Genomic DNA, 24,869 nt, shown 5'->3' on the forward strand with positions numbered 1-24,869 from the left:
ATGTTTCTGTGTGTGTTTGTGTGTCCACATTTTTGGGCGCACGAATCAACCGATTTGAATGATTCAAAAAACATTCGATGCCTATTGATAGAGAGATGTGCTGATTCGTTTTTGGCAAAGCCAGGTCCAGTCGTGACGGAGATAAAGAGGAAATAGTGTAGACTGTAGAAAATAGGAATTTAGTTTTTGAGAGAACGGAACATCCAATTTGATTGATCTAAAAACATTCAACTAGTGATGATTGGGAGAAATGGCTATTAGTTTTGGCAAAGGCAGGCCCAGTTTTTTCGAAGATACAGAGCTACATATACAAAAAATGACAGTTTTTGAGAGAAATAAGCCTCCGAATTGAATGATTCAAAAAACTTTCTGCTTTCTGCTGACAAAACAATTGCTTTTGGAAAAAAAATGCATTTCATTTTTTTTGTATATCGAATATAATTCAGATCTCAATTTTAATTCTGGCTGAAGTTTTAAAGCTCACTTATATACTTTGAATAAATATTTTGACTTTGTGATTCAGTTTATATAATTCTTAAATCTATAATCTATAAATATCTATAAATATTAGACAGTGTTACAGTATTTATAATAATCTATTTGAAAACATTCAGTATTCCTCGAACATTTCGTTATGGTACGGGAAGTTCCAGCAATTTGTCTTAAGGCACGATGCCAAACACCACTAGTTACATATCATTTTTTTGACTCACAATCAAATAGAATTACTAGTATAATATTGATAGATAGGTAGACATGAGGCGGATATACATGAAATAGGCATCTAAATGAACCGGTCTATTTTATATCTTATTAAACTGGTCTACTGAATATATATAATATATATATCAAAAAAATATTGAATAAATCGATGAATTACACTTACCGGGAACTTCATGCAACATGCCACAACAAAAAATGCCACTTACAGTTAGATAATGTATGCAATACTATACCTAAATTCCGTCAGAATCATATAAATCTTATCCTCGCATTGAGCTCAAACTTTGCTGGAATATTGATTGACCCTGTGTCCAAAATCAGAGCCCAATCTGTTGCGATATTTAACGTAAATGTTGGTTCTAAACGATTTAAATTATCCATTTTCGACAAAATTTGCATATTTTCCGAAATCGCTGGTTAATCTTGAGCACAATAAACTGTATACTTTAACAAATAAAAACGTTCTTGTACTTTGAAATATATAAACTAAAAACAAAAATTATATCACTCATTGTCATTCAAACAGCAATGTGAAGAGGTCGTCATCTCAGGTAGACTAAAAAGAACTGACCTAGACTGACCTCAAATCCCATATAAAGCATGGGCCGAGGAATTTTTTGAAAAGAAAGAGACAGGTATCATGGAATAGAAAGGAATAGTTCTGTTGGCATCAGGGCCGGATTTAGAAATTTGGCGCCCCGGGGCACTGACAAAAATGCCGCCCCATCCCTGAAATTTTACGAACTTTGGAACTTTTTTTAAAGCAATCGCGCTGCTTTAGCTGCGAGGGACAAAAATATAGAAGCGCGTAAGCGCCGCGTCGCAGTCTAACGGATAAACAATGTTACAAAACTTATATAAATGTAAACAAAATTTATACTTATTATTTTAATATCTTTAAAATATCTGATAATTTAATGTGCATATGTCTTATGATCACTTTTGTCCGCCAAATGTTTCTTTTTCAATTTTTTTTATTGGATCATCGAAACCGCTAAACCTGCCCCCCACAAATTTAAGCAGTTATTTATTCTGTAAATTTTTTTGAATGTTTATTCGACGCTTTTTTCTCAAAACTTTGCAAAAAGTTTATAATTTTCGAAAAATTTCAAATACAAAAAATGTATTTTAGAAGTTTTTTTTCATTTTTCAATAAAATTTAAAGCTCTTTATGAAATGTAATTTCAGTACGGGATGTTTCAGTAATTTGTCTTAATGCACAATGCCATGAGTCACTAGTTTAAATTTTTTTCGACGCTATAAGCTTGGAAGTGCACAAATTCGTCATTTTAAGAGGGCTCGAGAACTGTAGTAAATATTTTTCTTAAACTTTCAGCTTGTTTACGGATCTTTATATTAGCCAAATTGCCAAATTTAATAACTTATGAACCATTTGATAATTTACGTTCGGAGGGAGGCAAGGCAAAATAATAAATTTTAAATAATCGGTTATTTCAACCCAAATTTTGCATTGCAATCGTATTATGTTTTGTTGTTATATTTCTTGAAATATAAAAATGTTGTTAAAAAAATTTGATTATATTGTATAGAATTTTTTTCTCACTATCCAAATTTTGCCGCCCCCAAAAATTTGCCGCCCTGGGCAGTAGCCCCGATTGCCCCTACTGTAAATCCAGCACTGGTTGGAATATTGCAAATCCGAGATGGCGACTATATTAAAAACGTTACATGTAATATATCCATCAGATGTCGCCAACATCTTTATTAACAACTATTATTCGAATGGAAGACATATTTTATACCTTCTGGTTTTGATTATTATATATTTATTGTTAGCAATCTCTGCTTAATGTTAATGCTCTTGTAAAACAGATTGCAGAATAATTATTAAATAATAAAAAGACATATTTCATAATAATAGCTTACATAATCAAAAAATAATAATTAAACTAGTGGGGTGCATGGCCGTAATTAAACATTCAAAGAATTAAAATAATCAATCATCAAAAAAGTCTATGAATAAATATTATAACAAATGACAAAAAATGTGAAAACTTTTTAGATTAGACGACGTTGTTTTATATATGTTTGAATGAAATATATAAATAAACAAAATCAAATTAAGTGGACTTATTGTTAGAATGAACATATTTTAATTCAAATGCACCAATTATTTCATTGGCGAAATAAATGCACTGCGTGGATTTTAAATAGTTAATGCAGTATCAACCATACAAACATAAAAAAATTAGAAAATAATTTACAGACGTGGGATTCGAACCCGATCAGTTCTGACTTTCTTATCTACTAATGCGAAATGACGCGTTAACCAACTGAGCTATAACGAAATGCTTCTCGGGCACAACACTATGATCGGATGTCTAGGATCTAATCGGAATTTCTGCATTTTTTGCTTTGTATCTTCGAAACGGCTAGACCTGCCTATATCAAAAACTAAACAGTACGTCTCCACATCAATACGAATCAAATGTTTTTTGAATCACTCAAATCGGCCAATTTGTTTTCTCAGAACTTGCCATTTTTGCACTTTTTGCTCGTATTATTGAAACGGCTAGACCTGCCTTCGCCAAAAACTAATTAACACGTCTCCTTATCAATACGAATTGAATGTTTTTTGAATTATTCAAGTCGGTGCTCCCGAAATCGTCGACAAAAATTTGTATCCACACACACGCACATACACACACATACATATACACACGTATACATCCATTTTTTCTATGGTATTCCAAAACTTACTTTGAAACGTAAGATATATAAAAAATTTCATTTTCGATTTTTTGGAATTACTATAACTTACCCTACAGGAAGTTAAAAATATTCATTGAGGGCGTCGTCAATATTCATTAATAAAAACTATTTAGAATGACGTACAAATCTTATCGAGTTACAGACATATTTTATAATAATAGCTTACAAAATCGAAAAATAAAAATTAAATGATAGTAATCTTTGTGATTTCAGGAAATTTGAAAAATAGAAAAATTAATGTACTTTTTATTATAATTTTTATATGTTCAAAATATAATTTATATTTTACATATTTTTATGCTATTCAAAATTGATTGAATACTTTGATGATAATTGTGCGTCACAAATTAAAACTCTAATAGCATTACTCATTCGCTATAAATATTTGTTGAATTATTTACATTAATAAAATGCAATACTTTCATACAGAAAGCAGATATAGTCTAAAGTTAGCGAATAGTATTTATTCTTGCAATTATTCATCTTATTTATCAAATTTGATGTTTGGAGGAATATTCAAATATAGCAAAATTATTTCCAAAATAAATCTAGTTCTTCAATATGATATTTTTTTAATTTATCAATAAATATGTTTGCTTCAAATAATAATTTATGATAACTTTTACACTTCTGCTAGTGTGAAGAGTTATTTTTATGTAGTTGCTTCCTCACAAGGAGTTCCTGAAATTGCATCTTTGACTTTTACTTTCAGTATGCGATAGTTGATTTCATTAGGATCCAGTTTTTTATATAAAAATTGCGGCATTTTGTTTGAAAGTATCCACACATTTTTCTCAGAATCAATCTGCGAAAATTTTTCTCGTATAGGTTTTTTAAAAATTAAATTATAAGCATATTTATAAGTAATTAAATATTATAAAACCTTATACTAAGAGACCGTTTCTGCCGTAAAACAAATCAATGTTATGGCAAAGCTATGTTACGTGTTTCCATATAAAATGATACTAAAAACTGTCAAAATGTTATTTATTTGCTGTGAGATCAGGCTTTTTACATATAAAATGCAACTTCACTCAAATGATATTATGCCATGTCACAAAAATACAGTTATAGTCTAGATTGTTTTCTATCTAAGACGCCTGACTGCACGGCAATCACATAGCATTTAGACAGTATTTAGTACCATTTTGTATGAGAATCGCTACGTAACATAGCCTTGCCATAACATTGGTCTATTTTAAGGCAGAATCGGCCCTTAAATTTCCGATAACTTATAATCAATATTTCAAAAGTATGAATATTAAAAAAAAATAGCATAATCAATTAATGAATTAATTCCATATACGATATTTCATGTTACATGAAATATACCAGTAATTGAATTGCTTGTTCAAAAAAATAAATTTTCAAGGAGTTTTTTACTGGTCATAATCTTAAAAAAAAATCAGTTAAGAAAAGTTTCTTTGTTGCCGTAAATTGTTTTGTTTTTCCCATAACTTCTTGCGGATAGTTAAGTAACTAGAAAAAATTTAAATAAACGGAAAAAGATTACTGCATAATTTGTAATCCAAAGTAATGTTTATTATAAAAAACTATTGATTAGAACTGGAATAAATTAATATTATTAAAAACAATAAAATCTTAGTGCAATATAATTTAGCTAATAGCTAACTAAATACTTACAAATATCTCATCTGGAAATATTAACTTTTCTACATCGTAATCAACAAGACCTAAATTTGAAACAATATATGGTTTTGCAGAATTCCAGCATGTGATACTGTATTTATTTATCTGTGAACATATAATTTTATTAATTTAAGTTGGATAAATTTTAAAGCACAGTTGGTGATAAAGAATCTTGATATACGAGTTATTATAACTATGGTTTACCATATAATCTTCAAAATAAGAATAGCATTTCAATACTTACTTCGGCATAAAATACTACACCAGATTCTTCATCCATGTAGCTTGAGGTACATTCAGCATTTGGTCCTCTATCACCAATAAGCTAAAACATTTAAGAAATTTTTTACATTCATAATGACAATTCATAATTTTAATTCAAAGTTTTTATCATATTTTCATAACACTTGATTTGAACCATAATATTTTAATTTCAAATAGAATACTATGGCAATATTTTATATACATATAGATTATGTAAATCTAATTAACTTATAATTTGGTAAGCTAATAAAATAAATATAAATTGTAAATCTATTTATATAATTAAAATATTTTCATAAATATTGACAAATGACATTTGACGATTTTCATGTCAACATTTATTCAAATTTATAAACATTGACTTTTAATTAGATTTAAAACTATAAATTGTGATTTTGAATATAGCATTTCATCTAATTTCGATATAAATGCTGGGTATATCTATATATGTATATGTATAGATATACTTTTATTGTATTGTGAATTAAATTTTTTGAACTGTCAAATTTTCTTTTCAAAAATCATAAATCTTTTTTTCTCGAGTTTTCCATAAATTTTGACATTTGTCATTTTAGTGTTTTGTTTTTTTTCTGGCTATTTTATGTCAAAATTTTTAGAAATTTATAAAAATTACATATTTATATTTTAAATTTACTTTTCAAAATTTCCTATAACCTAAGTTGGATATATAGGCACACGTTGAGCCAATAAAATTTAAAATCGGTCCAGTAGTTTGGGCGTCCATCGCGAACCAACATCGTGACACGAGATTTATATATATATAGATATATATATATATATATATATATATATATATATATATATATATATTGAAATATGTGAGTTTGGTGTTGATATATATTTTGATGAGTTATTTAGAATCGGGCAGTAACACCAAGTAAAAAAACTAAAGTAGTTTTGAAATACTTTATTTATCCATACATTTCGGTCTTCATCGAGACCATCATTCAATGGAAAAACTAAAAGATTTTATATTATGTAGGAGGAAAATAATATAAAGTTATAGAACTTATATATAAATACTAACAGAAATTAATTATACAAAATACACTATACTACACTAACTGTTCCAGTTATTAATAGCTTGGTTTATCACAGTGTAATAGTGTAGTGTATTTTGTATAATTAATTTCTGTAAGTATTTATATATATATATATATATATATATATATATAAGTTCTATAACTTTATATTATTTTCCTCCTACATCATATAAAATCTTTTAGTTTTTTTACTTGGTGTTACTTGGTGTTACTTGGTTTACTTGGTGTCCGATTCTAAATAACTCATCAATATATATATATATATATATATATATATATATATATATATATGTGTGTGTGTGTGTGTGTAAATACCTTAAATTCGTGGAATGCATCGAAACTGTTCGCATATGAAGCATTTGAAAGAACCCTCGTAGAAACTTTAAATTGCTTGCTACTAGCACCAGGTTGGAAATAAGCAGTACGGAATCTACAACAAAGTTCAATTTTTTTTAGTAAAAATGTTGTGTATTTGACATATTGATTGTGAAATTTGTAAAAATTAAAATAGTATGAATTAGAAATGTATTTCTCTCAATGCAAATAATTTTTTTTTTATTTTTCTCCAATAATAATATTATACTAGAAAAATATTATATATATTATTTCTAATTATAAGTACATTACTAATTACAAATTGATTTCAATCATTTAATTTGTAAGAATTTAACACCTAGTAATTAGATCTTATTCTGTTAGTCAAAATATATGTGATAGAAAAAAAATATCTTGAATTTTTCTTTTATGTTATAGCTTATAGAAAATGAACAGTTCTATGGATTCATCATGAGGTATAAGTCATCGCTTATCCATATTTGATTTTTACAATTTTTATCTTAAGGAAGTTGAAAGTTGAGCGAGCAGACTTTTTGCGATAAAACCTATAATGTCTAATAATTGTCAATTACTAACCCATCATCCTGGACTTTAGACAAAGCAACTCCAAAGACTCCATCAGGCCAGAAAAACTGAACACCACCCACATCGTATTGTCCTGACAAAGGATCGCTGTGGAAATAGTTGTGTTCAATTCGCCAGGATTCATCTGCGTCAAATGAGTATACTACGAGCCCATAGCCATTTGGATCAGAAATATAAGCGATGGTGTCATTGCAACTACGTGGGTCCAGTACCTAAATGTGAAATCGTACTAAATAAATTGAATGAGTAATGGATAATTTTATTGAAGTAAAACTTCTTTAGGCGCGACTAGGGTGTAAATCCGTGCAAATGCAACGGTGCGTTACGGCAGATAAGATAAAATAAGAGTCGAGTGCCATTCGTCATTCGTTCTCTATGATATCATTTCTATAAGGGTCGATTGTGATTAGTCGTCGTGTATGTGAATAGAGATCTGTCGTTGAATGCGTACCGGCATCAACGTTGTATGCGTACCGATACCAACAAGAAAATCGGCATAGATAAATAGGCATTTTAAAGTTACATTGTAGTACTAATATTGATTTAATGAAAAATGCCTGAATCAGAAGAATATTTTACCCCGTTCCCAAACATTTGTGCCGTGTACTAAACTTAAATTTATTGAATAGAAATTATTTCTATATTATTCGTAATTTCTATAAATCTTTGAAGTTATTAAAATGGAAAATAATTTTTAGACAGATATTACAGCTGTTCAAAGAATGAGATTATATCGCCCGCAAAAAGTAAAAAAATACAAGCAGTCATTGAATGTACGTTAATTTTAATTACATGAAGTTCTTCAAACATAATTACATGATAAGTGAAGTTGCGAAAACAATATTTGTTTAGGCGTTGTTTAACATAATACACTGTGTTATACGAATATTATAGAATTTACTAATCAGCAATTACTTCATTTCTCTAATGAAGGTTCATTTCTAAATGCTAATTACAATGACAAATCGATCATGTCATATTAGAACTATGACTTTACATTATTGTTTTTAAATATTATACAAATTTTTAACGCTATTATGAATATATAATTAATAATTTAGCATTATATAAATGTGTATGATGGTTGACACTAATAAATGTGTGCATCATGAGTGTTACCATATTACTAATAAACATTAATTAAAATTCCTATATAAAGTATTTATATTTACTTAAACGCCATCTTGTACAGCAGCAAATACGTTTTACTTCAATCGCGTGTGAATCTCACGAACACTCTTTTTTTTCAAAAATTAAGCCTTGGAAGAAACACATGCTTGCAATTTTACGTGTGTGATTTAAGTCTTATGTACATAACATAAATATGACTCAGGTACAAAACATAATTATTTTATCTCAAGCTTTTATGTATGTGATGATTAGAATAACATGGTTTTTAGTCAATATATATTTTTTGACTTTTGAAATAGTTGTAAGTGGTGTTTTGCCTTGTAAATTATAGAATAAATCAATGATAATTTGCTCTGTATATATCTGTCTAACTCTGTGTCTGTCTAACTTTCTACATGTCTACTGGTTTACCTTCTTGACTATCTACCCCTATATTTTCCATCTATTTACCTGTCCACCTATTTACCAGCTATTTGCATACCAGTCATTAATTGATTTAGCGCGATGAAAAAAGTAAATGAATTGATTGTTTGTCGTAAAGTAAATTACTGATTAAGCGCGATAAAAAAGTGAATGAATTGATTATTTGTCGAAAGAAACTTTCAACAGTTTATTCTATGTCGTACTTTTAACTAGTTAATTTTTTTCGTGTAGCTCAAAATTTTTTAGCTTTATTATACTCGTTTTTATGAATAGTCAATTTTAAGAAGAATAAATAAAAGTACGAGTATTTTATTTTTAAACGAATCTATCAACTATCATCTGTTGCAGATAAGTAAACAGGTAGATAGGTGTACATGTAGATTGGCTGCTTCTAATAAATATAATAGATTATGATTGCAATATTTTTAAAGTAAGGGAGGTAGAGAAGTAGGCAGATAGGCAGGTAGATGGGCACACTGGTAAAGATGTAAATAGGTAGATTATAGGAGAACAAGTAGATAGGTAGAGAGGTTGACAGGTAGATAGGTAAACCGGTATACAGGTAAAATGTAGGCAAATAGATCCTGAAACAGGTGAACAAGTAGACAGGTAGCAATTAGATAGGTAAACATGTAGATAGGTAGATAATCAAAGGTAGAAAGATAAGCAAGAAGACAGATGTGCAGGAAAAAATATAGACGGATAGACTAGTATGAAGGTATTATATATGCAAATATGTAAGATACATGAATGAATTTACATACTTTGATCATAGAAACTATTTATAAGCAACTAAATTTTAGGTATATATAATAACTTACCATATGAGCGAAGAACGAATTGTCGTTGAAATCCGAATCTTTAAATGTGTATCGTCTGATGAGTTTGTCGGTATTCAGATCGTAAATTAACAAAGCTGGTTTGGCTAGCTTGATCGGTTGTTCTGCGTTCAAAAAATTCAAAAAATAATATTGAAACATGTTTATTCAAATGTTACGATATATATATTTGGCAATGGAATATTTTTGCATTTTTATGCTTTCGTCTATACTTTCATTAGAACATAAAAACGTCCACGTAAATCAAATTTAGTATCACTTTTGGTGCAATTATTGATGTTAATATAATTTATTGCTGAATTTAATTTTTATTAGGTTACTCGTCATAATGCATTAGATATATTTATTCTTGACCTATTATGTAAATTACCTTGTTTTAATCGCATCGTCTCAATAAGATTTATTTATGAATTTATAGGCAAGGACGTCTCAAACATTTCATGCTTCTAGACAAACACCATGCACTTGAACTATTTTGTGTGGCATATAACAATAATTATTTTTCTATCTAAAGTAAATTATCTACCTATGAATTATGAAAAGCCTCACCAATTATGTCAATAGATCCAGCGTCTAATACCCAAAGTCTATCACATTCGTCAACCCTAATTCTGAATACAGAAAGTAAATTTTCATCTTCGTATAACTTTTTATCACAGCATTTATAATCTTTAGGAATTTCAGGTAGAGTGTTATACTTCAGATTTGGATATGGTATCAACTCTGGAGTTTTGGTTTTCCCAATGGTTTCATTAAGTGGTATATAGGCCAATGTGGAGGCTACTCCACTTTTCCATCTGGATAATAAATAGAAAGATTATTAAATATATAAAATTCTAATTTTAATTATTAAAATTACATTATAATTAAGAATAATTAATTATCAAAGATATAAAAATAAAAATAGAAAATTGCAATCAAATGCTATATTTTTTCTATATTTTCAACTTCAAAAATATTTAATTTGAATTTAGTACAGGTAACAGTTATCTGCAAGTATGTATATTTTAACAAATATTCATCTTCTTCGAATTCTTTCGAATATATGGATATTTTCATATTATAGTCCAAACATATTGCATCATATAAAATATAAATTAGTTTATAATATTATTATCATGAAAAATTATATTATTGAATGCCGCAGAATAATCAAGTTTATTAAATCTATTTTATTTTTTAATAATATTTTTAATTTTCTGTAGGGCAAGTTATAGTAATCGCAAGAAAATCGAAAATGAAAATTTTTATATATCTTTACGATTCAAAGGTTTCTGAGTATTTTGGCATACCTTAGAAAAAATGGATGTATGTGTGTGTATGTGTGTGTATGCGTGTGTGTGTGCGGATACAAATTTTCGTCGACGATTTCGGGAACACCGATCAACCGATTTGAATAATTTAAAAAGCATTCGATTCGTATTGATAAGGAGACGTGTTGATTAGTTTTGTCAAAAGCAGGTCTAGCCGTTTCGAAGATATGGAACAAAAAGTGCCAAAAATGGTAACTCAGTTTTTATGAGAACAGAACGTCCGATCTTAATAATTCAGAAAACATTTTACTTGTATTGACAAAATAAAGAATTGATCAAATTTTCATAAAGGCAGGTTTCGGAGATCTATTAAAAAAAGTAAAAAAAAGCCTATGAGTTCCGTACCAATGTTCATCCGTTAGACGGCGACGCGGCGCTTACTCGCTTTGACATTTTGTCTCTACGCAGTTAAAGCAGTACGATTGCTTTGAAAAAAAGTTCAGAATTTCCAAAATTTGTCAAAATAAAGAAAACATTTTTTTAAATATTTTTTTTTAATGCTTTTATTGCACAAATTTTAATTTTTTTATCTTTAGTATATTTACAATATTTTTCCACTTACTATCATATCTAATTCTAATTTTAATTTAAAGGTACCTCTATTAGAAGTAAATATTTATGTTATTGTTTCAAACGGTAAAATGAAAAACATTCATACATTTTTTTCCAAAACTATTGTAAATATTTCATGTTATATAAAAATTCATATATAAATAATAGAATTTTTTTTATGAATAGTATTTAATAAAGGTTCATTATTACAAACTCAACAAAACACTTACCTGGGAATTGTGAGAAATAACTTATCTTGCCACCTGGCCATTCCCAAGATAAGATTATTTTCCTTGATGTATGTACCATTTTTAATATATTCTTCTTTTATTTCATTAGAAGGCCACACAAAATCTACGTCTTTCCAAGCATAGATTTCTTCGAATTTTCCTGCGTATACCAACGCGATATTTAAAATAAAAAACAACGGTATCCACATTGTAAAAATTTCCCAATGATTTCCTTTGAAATGATCGGTGCTGTAGTTTACGCACGAATGACTCTAGCTAAATTACGTATTTGCTAATTATATATTTGTGACCTGTAATTACATGTTAATTTCTGCAAAGAAAACAAGTTAAAGATAACTATTGTTGTGATATATCAGTTATAGTTAATTCTTGAAAATGAAAATCAATTACATTATGCAATGATTGCCGAGTTTAATCAGATGATAAATGTAAGATAAACGATACGCACAAAAAGAAGAGTTTTTTGAAGTTTTATATAATTAATATAAATTAATATTAAATTAATATATTAATTAATATTGTTTAGGACAATAAACTGTTACTTAGGGTACCGTACCAATATGCACAAAAAATTATTTCCTAATTTAGTAAAAAAAAAATCATTTCTCAAATTTTCGTGATTTTTCAAAATTTCAATTTTCCCAAAATTTTCGAAACTTTGTTTGTTCCTTATTTTGATAATATAGTTTTTTTGAAATATGAGATTGCATTATGATGCATTCATTTATATGCTTATTTATGTTTCAGTACCTTTCGTTCCCGATTTTATATGATTATATATTTTATCTTTAAAATGCAAATTATAATAGTTACAGCATTAATATAAATCTATTTTCAAATATAAAAACAATTGCTATTGAACATTGATCAATTTACATTGATTATTCTTTTTATTTTTTTATTGTTTAATTATTGCACGGGAATTTTTGAAGCCATTCTGAATCGAATGAGACCAAATTTGGAAAAAGCATGTATGTGTGTGTGGTGTGTATTTGTATGTGAACAGATTTTTTGCCTTAAATCGACGTTTTCTTAATTTAAAAAATTTAAAAGCCATTCGATGTATATCGTTGAGGATTAGAGTTTTCGCGATGATCAGTCAAGCCGTTTCTTTGTAAATCGCAGAAAAGTGAAAAATTTTTTGTCCACGCCATTCTCAATCATTTTGAAAATTCATAAACTGTTCGGAAGATAATGGTTGGGAATCGTGCTGATTAGTTTTTGGTAAAGATCGACCGGGCCGTTTTCTTGTAATAAAGTGATGATTTTTTCTGACGGTAGATACCATAGTCTTATATAAATATTACGGCCCTACGACAAGTCGTTTAATTTTTAAAATTTTTCAAAGTTTGCAAAAACTAATATCGATTTTTTGGCATTTGTCAAAATAAGACCTTTCATCGACGTTTTCTCAAAAACGCCTGAACCGATTTCAGAAATTTAAAAGCCATTTGATGTATTTCAATGAGGACTATAGGTTGCAAGTTTTGTGCGTTGGTCTGCCAAGCCGTTTCTTTGTATTTTGGAAGAAAGTGTTAAACTTTTCGTCCACATTTAAGCTCATACTACCGAATCGATTTTAAAAAATCAAAAACTGTTCGAAAGATATTAGTTATGAATGATACTGATTTGTTTTGGGTGAAAATCTACCAAGCCGTTTTCTTGTAATTAACTGTTGAAAAAAAAATAAAAGCCGATTTCTATAAAACTTTTTTAGGCGATATATATATCATGATCTTATAGAACTTACTAAAATATTACGGTCTTACGACAAGTAGTTTAATTTTAAAAATTCATCAAAGTTGGACAAAATGAGTAGTTTTTTTGACGTTTGTTAAAATTAAAATTTGACGATTTACTTGGTATAATTATAACTTTTTAAATTCTAAATTACATTATCGAAAAAACATATAGATCATCTGTCTTGATGATGAAAACGTAAAAAAATTGTAAAGACCACATATTTATGTCATATTAACTTCCCCTAGGGCAGGTTTTAGTAATCGTCCATAAATCGAAAATGAAAATATTTGCATATCTTCACGTTTTAAAGGTTTCTGAACATTTTGGCATGCCTTAGAAAAAAATGGATGTATGTGTGTGTGTGTATGTGTGCGTTTGCTTTGTGGGTCTACAATTTTTGGTACACGACATATATGTGACTTTTAGCATTTCAGCTAGAACTAAAAATAATATTTAATTAAAAAAATATATTTTTTGAAAACTAAAAAAAATATAAACATTTTTTTTTGCTTTCGCCAAGAACAATCGTGTTTCGCTAGAAATAAGTAATTTTAACTTTGAAATACGGTATATATAATCTTTGAAGTATGAGATAGGATCCTTCATTCTAAAACCAAATATTTTATTACGGTACGGAAAGTTCCACCAATTTGCCTAAAGGTACTATGCAATTATTTTTTACCACTACTTTTTTTAAATATTTTATATAGATTTATTTCAAAAGCTCAAATATTTTTTAATGTTTTCCTATGTTATTAAATACAAAAGAACTGATCAATCCATAGTCATTAATAAGCTTAATCGAATCAATAAAAAACTATCCTGCGGTTGCTTGTAGTATCTATAAAGTTTAGTTTATATATTCATAATTATTTATCATATAATATTTATGTTTGATGAAATAGAATGCTAACAAATCTATAAAAAAACTATTTGAAAAAAAAACGAACACTTTTTAATAATTATTATGTATGATTTGAAACGTTTTCTTAGAGTGATAAAAAACTAAAAAAATATGTAGTTACTATACAAATAGCATTTATTGAATTATAAATAATTTATTTTATGCTATTTTTCATTTAAAAATCAAAATTGTACCTTTACGTTTTATGAGTAAATAAACCTCCTCCAATAGTCGAGCCAACTTATTTCTACTTCTGGAAATAAACTAGTAATAAATGCACAAGTTTAAAATTATCGACAAGTATTATTACTGTTATTTTATTATTTTTTGCTGATAACTTTATCAATTCGCACTGAACTGTTGTTGTTCGCGCAAATGTTGCAAAGCGACTGGTTTGTTTATAAACGAAGGAGCGAATCGCTCGTGCCGAAGAGCAAACTTGTACATTACATAGAGGATTGAATAATCTGCAAAGCAAAAAGTACAAATGAAAAGCTGTTATGGACATTTAGAAAGGTCTGCACTACTTTGAACATCAGACCTGCACTTGGAATACAGAATGTTGCAAATAATTTAAAAATTGATATATTTTTTTCCCTATCCAATAATAGCTTGATCTGACCTTTTTTAGTACTTCTAGTTTCAACAATATAATCTACAAGTTGAAAGTGAAAGTATTGAAAATCAAAATTTAGAAAGAAGAAAAGAATAAAAGTAAATTAAACTGGTTTAAACGAAAAAGAAAAACGAAGAAAACGAAAAAGACTATCTTCACGAAACAAACCGAATAAATCAAATGTTATTTGAATCATTCTAATCCGGTGATCCGTTCTCTCAAAAAATTTTTGCACTTTTTGCTCCTGATCACATAAACCACAATTTTTTGCGCATTTAGCTCCGTATCTCCAAAACCGATAAATCTATAAATAACTACATAAACCATTGAATATCACACAATGTGTGAATGCATTTTCTGTAATTTTTATAACCTTTGCAAAAAGAAAAAATCAATAAGTGCTAATTTTTGCACTTTTAGCTACGTACCTCCAAAACGGCTAAACCTGCTTTTATCAAAAGTAATCAGCACACGTCTTTCCGTCAATATAAATCAAATATTTTTTGTACCAAATCGTTTGTACAAATCGGAAAATTTTAAACTGATTTACACATCTCCCCTAATTAAATGGAATAAATCGAATGTTATTTAAATCATTTTAATCGGATGCTCCGTTCTCTCAGAAACTGCTGTTTATTGCACTTTTTGTTCCGTATTACCAAAACGGTTGAACCTGCCTTTTTCCAAAACTAATCAGCATGTCTCCCCGTCAATACAAATCGAATGTTATTTGAATTATTCAAATCCGCTCTCTCAAAAATATATTACTGAATTTTCATCGACAGTAAGTGCATTTTCTGTAATTTTCATCGACTATTTAATTTCTGAAGTATATTAGGAAGATGACAAAATCAATCAGTAGTATTTTTTCGCACTTTCTGCTTCAAAACTCCGAAACAGCTAGCTCAAGTTGTTCAGAAAACCTAGAAACCTAAAGATATAAGTTTACAATAACAATTGTTATGAGGATTTTTTATTCGTCGTTGAAACATATTAAATTCAATAAAACAGCTAATGCGTCAAATATGGAAAAGTTTTAGAGATTTTCTTACTAATATTCTTATTCTTTGAGCTTATTAAACTAATTTTATTTCTGGATTCATGGCTAACTTAATTTTTTTTAAGAGTTGAGCTTCTACTTCTTATGTCTTCTCGTATTATGAGTGACTTTAGATCAATGTGGATAATGTGGTTTGTCATAAACTATGGAGCGTTGCTAATCAGTCTAAAAATCTTGTTTTGATTCTTCGAAATTCTTTTCTTCGAATTACGTATATTTTCCTGGCCCCACAGATCTGTGCCATACGTTCATATTGAAATTATTATGACTTTGTATAATATTATTTAATTTTCTAGAGATAGTATAGACGATCTCCCTGAGAGCCAATTAAATTCCTTCAGTTTTAGTTCTATGCCCGATTCTTCATAGTTATGATCATATTTCAGCTAAGTTTGCTATTGATACACTCCTCTATAAATTTGAATGATTTTTTATTTCGAATAACTGCGTTATTCAGATACACAATTTGTATGATTTCTTAGAAATATAATAAGATGTTGTGATTGACCAAAAAATTGAGTAGACAATTCCGATCATATTTTCTGATATCATTCAAAACATGACAATAAATTATAATACAAATTAGTGATAAAAATGCTGCTCATGATAATTTAATGAACAAATTTGACTTTTTTTGAATACGTCTATGAATTCAAAATATATTCAGAATAACCTGAAAATTTAAATATTCTATTTTAAAAGTTTCGATTGAATAATTAATTGATTTGATCCAAAATTTCGTTTTGGACAACTTCATACACAAACTGTAAATAGATTTATATAATATCCCTATATTAGCAACCGATAATTAACATTTTCATATAAACAATTTATTTATTTATGTTTGTTTGTTTTAAATATCGGTAATATCGTATATATTACAAATGAATTTGCAAACAAAATACTACATTTTCAACTTTTAGATAACATATTTATTATAATAACTTGTTAATTTGGCCCAGAAATATAATTAAATATAATTCGATAACCGTGTGCTATTTTTGCATTCAAAATGTATTTAATTCATGATAGCAAATTATTGGCTTTTATTATATTCTGATTTATTAGTTTACTGACTAAGTATATTATAATTATGATGCACTTATATTCTTTCAAACAAATTTCGCGCATAAATGTAGTAAATTTAAACTGCTTAACATAACATACAAGAGTTATGTCAGAGTTAGATAAACTGAGGAAGCTCTTTTCTGTTAAAATCAAATATGGTAAAAATTTACCTTATATCCCTATGTAAAGAGATACACAAAATTACATAAACGTAAAAAATAAAATCAAATTTTACCCGAAAAATTTGAAATACACAAATTTTATTTACAAATATTTACATCTTCTGTATCCTGCCTTACGGAAAATTGCTGGAATTTCCCGTACGGTAACAAAATATTTGAGAAATATATTAAATAACTTTTTTTATTATTACTTTATTATTATTATAATTAATTTTGTAACATTATTCAATATTTATAAGAATTATATAAACTGAATTGCAAAGTTTTTTTTATTTTATTGGCTTTTGAATTACATCATTTGGCCAGATGCCTTTCGTACAAGAATTGTAAATTTAAAATTATTTATTTAAAGCATATCAGTGAGCTTTAGAACTTTAGCCAAAATCAAAATAAAATCTGAATTGTTTTCGATATTGAAAAAAAAATTTGTTGAAGTAAAAATTTAATTTTGAAATAATTTCTTTTCTTCAAAAGTAAATGTTTCGTCAATACAAGCAGAAGCTTTTTTGAATAATTCAAATCGTATGCTTAGTTTTCTCAAAAACTGCCATTTCTTACACATTAAGCTCCGTATCTTTGAAATGGCAGAATCTGCATTTAACAAATCTAATCGCCACTTCTCTCCATCATTACGAATTAAATGTTCTTTCAATCATTCCAACCGGATGCCCGGTTTTCGCAAAAACCGAATTTCTATTTTCTGCATACTTTGCTTAGTATCTCGAAATCGGCTGGACCGACCTTTAGGATAGGAATAGATGCCTTTTCAATCATTCAAATCGGTTGAGCGGTATTCCCGAAAACACACACGTTAAAACAATTGTATCGACACACACACATCCATTTTTTCTGAGGTATGCCAAAATGTTCAAAAATCTTCAAAACGTGAAGGTAAGCAAAAAATTTAATTTTTGATTTTTGGCCCATTACTATAACTTACCCTACGGGAAGTTAATTATTAGGATGAGCAACAAACTCAGAATTATATTCCTTATCAAGAAAATTTGTAAACATGTTTTGGGAATTTCAAAGGTTTAAAATTTATATGTCACAAGTTTGCAATCACTTCTAGAAGTACACGAACTCTATAAGGTATATTATCTAGAAAACTTGTCTTCTCTCTTCATTAACGTATTCTGCTTCTAAATCATAAATTAATAAATCATTGATTTGTCCAATGTAACTATAAATACCACAAGAGTTTTTTTCTACATTTTCATCCAGGCAACTCGTGATGCATGAGCGCGCATATAATTTTTTCCCCTTGAGTTCATACCTGAACAACATTCACTTCATGTTTTCGCCATCAATAATTGTTGTCGTTGCTCATAATGACAGTTGAGGTTGAATACCTTAATTAAATGAAATTCTAAATATTCATAAATGCATGAATGGATTTTATGATTAATTTGACATGTAATCTGGTTTACATAAGTGATTTTTTAGTTCCATAAATGACACTTTTAGTTCCAGGCAGTCATCTCATCATTTCAATGCTAATGATATGCTGCATCTGATTAAAGTAATGATACAATATTATTACATCAAATTTTCGTTTGTGTTTATTTTGAATATGAATACTTTTTAACTACTCGAAATACGAGTTTAGAACTTTTTTTATTTTATTTATTTACATATATATACATTATTTTCATATCTCAGTCAGACAGAGGTGCCTAGTATGAGAGATTATGAAAAACAGTTTTCATATTTTATATATATGAAACTTCTATGGAAAATACGATTTGCTAGTTTTATGTTCTCTTGACCCTTTAGGTCATTTTGAATAATTTGAAATCAAATTGGAAACATTATATATATGTTTATGTGAGCTGCACCGATGTCAAAATTGTACATGCTATTCCTTAAAACTCGATAAGAATTCACGTTGATAACTTTTTCACGACAATAGCACAATTATTTTCATTATTTCATTATTTTTTTATAATTAGCAATTAAGTGCTAAATTTATCATCCATTCAATTTTTTGCATTTATCATCCATTCAATAATTTCCTAATCGTGCTGATTAGTTGTTAGTAAAGATCGACCAAGCCGGTAAAAAATGTTGAAAAATAATCTTCTTGATATCTAGTTCGAATTTAGTAACCAGTTGTAGTCATTTATTTTTTTACACTCCACTTAGCAAACATTTTATTTATAAATTAGTATGATTTATGTATGTATATTAGTATGATTTTTTGTTGGGTAAGAATTGACTTATAAAGTCTAGAATAGACCGGAGCACAATAAAACAATTTAACTTTTAGTAATAATAATGTAAAAACCAACCCAATAACATTAAAACAAAGAATACAAGCCAAACTACTATCTAACAAAATTAAGTGAAATTTTGAGCTCATTCAATTATTATAAAAATATGCTTTGCGCAGTTTTTCTGAAGCTTATGCCCAGAGGCGGGAGGAAAGAGCTTCCCAATAGACATAAAAGTCCACTAATACATTTCTAATTTCAAAGAAATTTTACGATACATTATTTAGTCAATACGATATAGTTTAATTAAACAACAAAATTATAAATTATAACCAAATGTATATTGTTGAACATGATATACAAAAATCAGTATCAATATTACTTGTATCATAAATCTTCATTCAATAGGCAATTCAATCAATTTTTGTTTCATTTATCATAATCATTGTTTTTTGAAATGTAATTAATACCAAAACTCAAAACAAAAAAAAATAGTGCGCGAAAGTTTCACACGCGATTGAAGTAAGATTTATTTGCTACTTGTACAAGAAGACATTTAAGTAAAAATAAATGCATCAAATAATAATTTTTAATAATGTTTATTAGTAATATGGTAACACTCGTGATGCACATATTAATTAGTGTCAACCATTATACACGTTTATATAATGATAAATTATAAATTATATATTTATAATGGCATTAAAAATATGTATTATATTTAAAAACAATAATGTAATTAAAGTCATACTTCAAATATGACCTTAATTAACCTTAATTAGAGAAATGAAGTAATTGCTGATTAATAAATTTTATAATTTGTTCACACAGTGGATTATGTTAAACAAAGCCTGAGCAAATATTGGTTTCGCAACTTCACTCATCATGTAATTATGATTGAAGAACTTCATGCAATTAAAATTAACATACATTCATTGGCTGCTTGTATTTTTTTTACTTTTTCGTTGGCTATATAATCTCATTCTTTGAACAGCTGTAATATCTACTGTCTTGCCAAAAAAATATTTTCCATTTTAATAACTTCAAAGATTTATAGAAACTACGAATAATATAGAAATAATTTCTAATCAATAAACTTACGTTTAGTACACGGCACAAATGTTTAATTTGTTTTATTTTTTTCAAGAAATAGGGTAAAATATTCTTCTGATTCAGGCATTTTTCATTAAATAAAGATTTGTACTACGATGTAACTTTGAAATGTTTATTTATCTATGCCGATTTGCTTGTTGATACCGGTACGCATACAGCGTTGATGCCAGTACGCATACAACGATAGATCTCTATTCACATACACAACGACTAATCACAATCGACCCGTGTAGAAATGATTTCGACGAAAGCGAATGAAGCGCAGTTCTGCCGTAACGCATTTCCGTTGCATTTGCACTGATTTACACCCTAGTCGCGCCTAAAGAAGTTTTACTTCAAAACTAACAGCAACAAAAAAAATTTCTTTTAAAAAAATGACAAAATGCCCTTTTATCTCGTGTTAGCTACTTCACCCGATTTAAGGCGGTGGCTGGTTACACCCATTTAAAATTGTATCAATAGAATATATCATAGTTTACTTATTTTTGAAGTTATGAATCTTTTTTCTTGAGGAAGTTTATGACTAGATCCAGTTGTCTCATTCCTTAATATACAATTTGAATGAAAAAATATATAGTTCATTTATAATTTGTATTTGATTTTGCGGTTATTTTTTGTGAATTTTTAATGAGTCATTAAATCATTAACTTCAAAATATTTGTTTAAGTGTATTCATGGAAATATATTGTGTATTGGAAAAATTAAAAAATATTTATAAATTTCATTCGTGCAAATACCCTTACTATACTATTTAATTTTAAATAATATTGATATTTTTCATAAATATTTAAGAAGGTATTAGCATGATAATGATTTTAACTTGAAGACATACAAAATCAACGAATACATTGAGACACTTAGTACACGAAATTCTAAATATATAATAAATGAATTTAATTATTTAATAATATTAAAAAAATACTAATCATTAGAGCAATTCCAGTGAATAATAAACGGACTTACCTCTTTTGAATTTTGGTATAGAATGACTCTCCGTTTCAATGTGGCAAAATTCTCTGGTAAAATGGTTTGTCTGATTTCTCTGGCTCAAACTATTTTGCAATATCACAATATTTGTATGTTGCCACTATGACTTTGTAACCCGCAAAAGTGGCAAAATGAAATTATCTATTATCAATGAACTCATTCGCAATCTGGCTGAATGCAAGGTGGATTTTTTTACCTCTTAATATAGTTAGTTGTGTCAAAAAAATATATGATTTATTATATTATATAGAATATCGAGATGTTTATGTTTTAAATTGTTTTTTTTCTGGAATTTTCACAAATTTACTTACTTTTGATTAGCTTCAGTAAATTTAATTTTATTTAGGATGTTAATCAAAACGTTGTATATTAAATATAAGTAAAAATTTTGTTAATGTAACATCATATTTTTAAATTGAAGTCACATATATTATACTACATAATTTTCAATATTAAACATATTTTAGTATAATATATGCATTGTAAGTGTAAGGGAATTAAAATGCCAGATATGAACAGTTCTAAGTGCGTAATTCACTTCTTCTTGTTTTTCATCTTCGAAAAGCAAGTCGTATTTGTTTTTGACATTTTAGCACGCGCCAATGACGCAAAATAATTACAGTTACATTCTCGTTTTGCTTGTTTGCCATAAATTTATCACGACGTCCAATTATATTGCAAAAAAGAAACTTTTGGATGTGCGTCAAAGAGATGTTTCATGCTTTATCGTGAAAGTTTATATTATCCTTTACGAATTTCAAAATTGGTTATTTAAGACCAGTCTTACCTTATGCAATGCATGAGCAAATTGCGGGCGCACGCCTTAGGGGGCATCAACACGATATTTGGATATAAAATTTCTGAGTATTATCTATATTTTTTTTAAACATATAATCTAGAATACTTAATAGATTCTAATAAACAATCTAACTTGACTATAGATTGGATACGAAAAAAATAAAAACATATTTAGTTTGCAACGTGATACTAGTAGATACAATTAAAATTAAAAAGTGATTACGATAGTAGAAATCCTACTTCGGTTTTGTCATATTATTCAATAATATTACATTGAACATCTGATTATCCGACCTTAAACGTAAAATATATACAGATGATGATTATTGTCCAATTTGTTTCTTTTTGAAAATGAAGTTGTAAACTATTTTGTGCATTGTTGATTAAATGATTCAACAGGAATTAAATTATGTTCAACAATAACAGATCATTTGGAAAAATTGTACATTTTTGTTGAAGACGTGGTTAGTGTTTTGGAAATGAAGCAAATATGAAAAAAATGGTGTAACATTTACTTTGGAACAAAAATCCTCGAGCTCGTACCTTAAAAGTTAACTATTAACTATGCAGAAATAATACAGATTCATATAATTAGTTTTTTAATATTATTAAAAAATTATATAATTTCATTGCATCTTCTGCTTTCATTTGAAGAATACTGTTAGAATACCTTCAATTTTAACTTTAAAACAACCATCTGATAAATGACATCTAAACGGCCCTTACGATATCATTAAGATGATGAACCTTCTAATTTTAAAAAATCTAACATAGAGTACGAGTGTTATGTTTAATAGTGCTAAATTTTTTTTTGTTCTTTTGGCAAGATTCGCTCAATAGAATAAATCGCATAAAACCCCCCAAAATAAATAAATAAACTGTTCGAAATCCAATTATTAACTGAAACTAGAAATTCATCAATAGGTTGGTGGTGCGACAACGAAAGAAAACACCACAATTTGATTTTGAGTAACCCGCGAATCGCCTCATTCTTCTAAATAAATTGAAAATCAATGTATGATATAGGCTCTTAGATTATATCTATTTTTTGAGTACCAGAATTAATAGAATGTATTAATTTAATTAACGTAAATGTTTATATAATTTTATTTATAAAGTGGTAAAATAATAAGGGTGGAGCAAGAGCTAGAAATAAAATTGGATGCGGGCGCTAAAGACCCAGAACTGGTCCTGGGGTGTTTGATGGGTTTTTTATTTAAAAAGCACCAGAAACGGTAATTCATTTTTCGAGAAAATGAAATATCCGATTTGAATGATTCAAAAGATATTTCACTTGTATTGACGAACTCAAAAACTGGTTAAATTTTTGAGAATGTCTAGTGGAGATCCTGTGAAAAGAGTAAAAAAAAAACAAAATCATTTAGCGCCCAAAAATGGTCATTAGACATATGCTTATCAAATTATCAGATATTTTATAGAGAGTTCAATAACATGTACAAATTTTGTTTAAATTTATATGAATACAGTACCAATGTTTATTCGTTAGTCTGCGCAAAACAGCCGCGCTTAGAAAAAAAATTACAATTTAAAAGCAAATTTGAAAAAAGTCTTTTCTAATTTAAAAATTCTTAGAAATCTCATCATATCCCAGTTATCAAAAAAAATTAAAGATTAGTCATGCACTATTACCTCTCTCTATTTTCAATTATTGCTGTTGAAAATTCCTAACTTTGAACCCCGCTATACTCTAAAAAAATGCGTGATTCTGCATATATTTAGATCATGTCGTCTACTTTATTAATTACTGACCACATTCTGACCTGAAATTATGTACGTGCCGATAATATAATATAATATAAAAAATCATATTTTACAAAAAGAATGACATCTGAAAAAATTAAATATTGAAATCGAAATACTTTTATAATATCAATAAATATTTATTAATAATAACATTAATGTATATTATTAAAATGATTTCATAGAGATGTAAATCCTGAATTATTTCATTATAAACATTCTTGCCTTACATTTACAATATGTACAAAGATTTCTCACTTCTCTTACATAGCTTACTTTCTTCCTAACACTAACAAAAAATTCAGGACATGATCTTATGAATGAATTATAAACATAACATTATTACTCAGCAATAAATTGCACAAAGGATATAAAATATTATTGTTACATTAATTGTACATGAACATTTCTAATCATTATATTAATACAACAATAATTTTAAACGCTCTTGTACATTTTACGCCAAAAGATATTTTCTCTATAGTTTTGAGAGAGTTGTTGATGAATTTCTAGCAAACATACCACACGAAGTAAAAATTGGCATAGTGAATATTTTTAAC

At 27.8% G+C, this 24,869-nt stretch overlaps 1 protein-coding gene across 1 annotated transcript; it reads right to left on the minus strand.

Moving 5' to 3' along the window:
- Nucleotides 1-4,053: 4,053 nt before the first annotated feature.
- LOC113373984 (protein yellow-like) lies at nucleotides 4,054-11,884 on the minus strand. The gene is made up of 8 exons (XM_026614245.1): nucleotides 11,844-11,884; nucleotides 10,298-10,545; nucleotides 9,731-9,852; nucleotides 7,347-7,567; nucleotides 6,750-6,864; nucleotides 5,351-5,431; nucleotides 5,101-5,211; nucleotides 4,054-4,261 (listed from the first exon to the last, which is right to left on the minus strand). The coding sequence occupies exons 1-8, from the start codon at nucleotides 11,882-11,884 to the stop codon at nucleotides 4,109-4,111; spliced, it is 1,092 nt and encodes a 363-aa protein (XP_026470030.1). The 3' UTR covers nucleotides 4,054-4,108.
- Nucleotides 11,885-24,869: the final 12,985 nt, after the last annotated feature.

Source organism: Ctenocephalides felis, unplaced genomic scaffold (assembly GCF_003426905.1).
Source record: "Ctenocephalides felis isolate EL2017-DRISC unplaced genomic scaffold, ASM342690v1 CF-g0.4_SCAFFOLD_01604, whole genome shotgun sequence".
Lineage (NCBI taxonomy): Eukaryota > Metazoa > Arthropoda > Insecta > Siphonaptera > Pulicidae > Ctenocephalides > Ctenocephalides felis.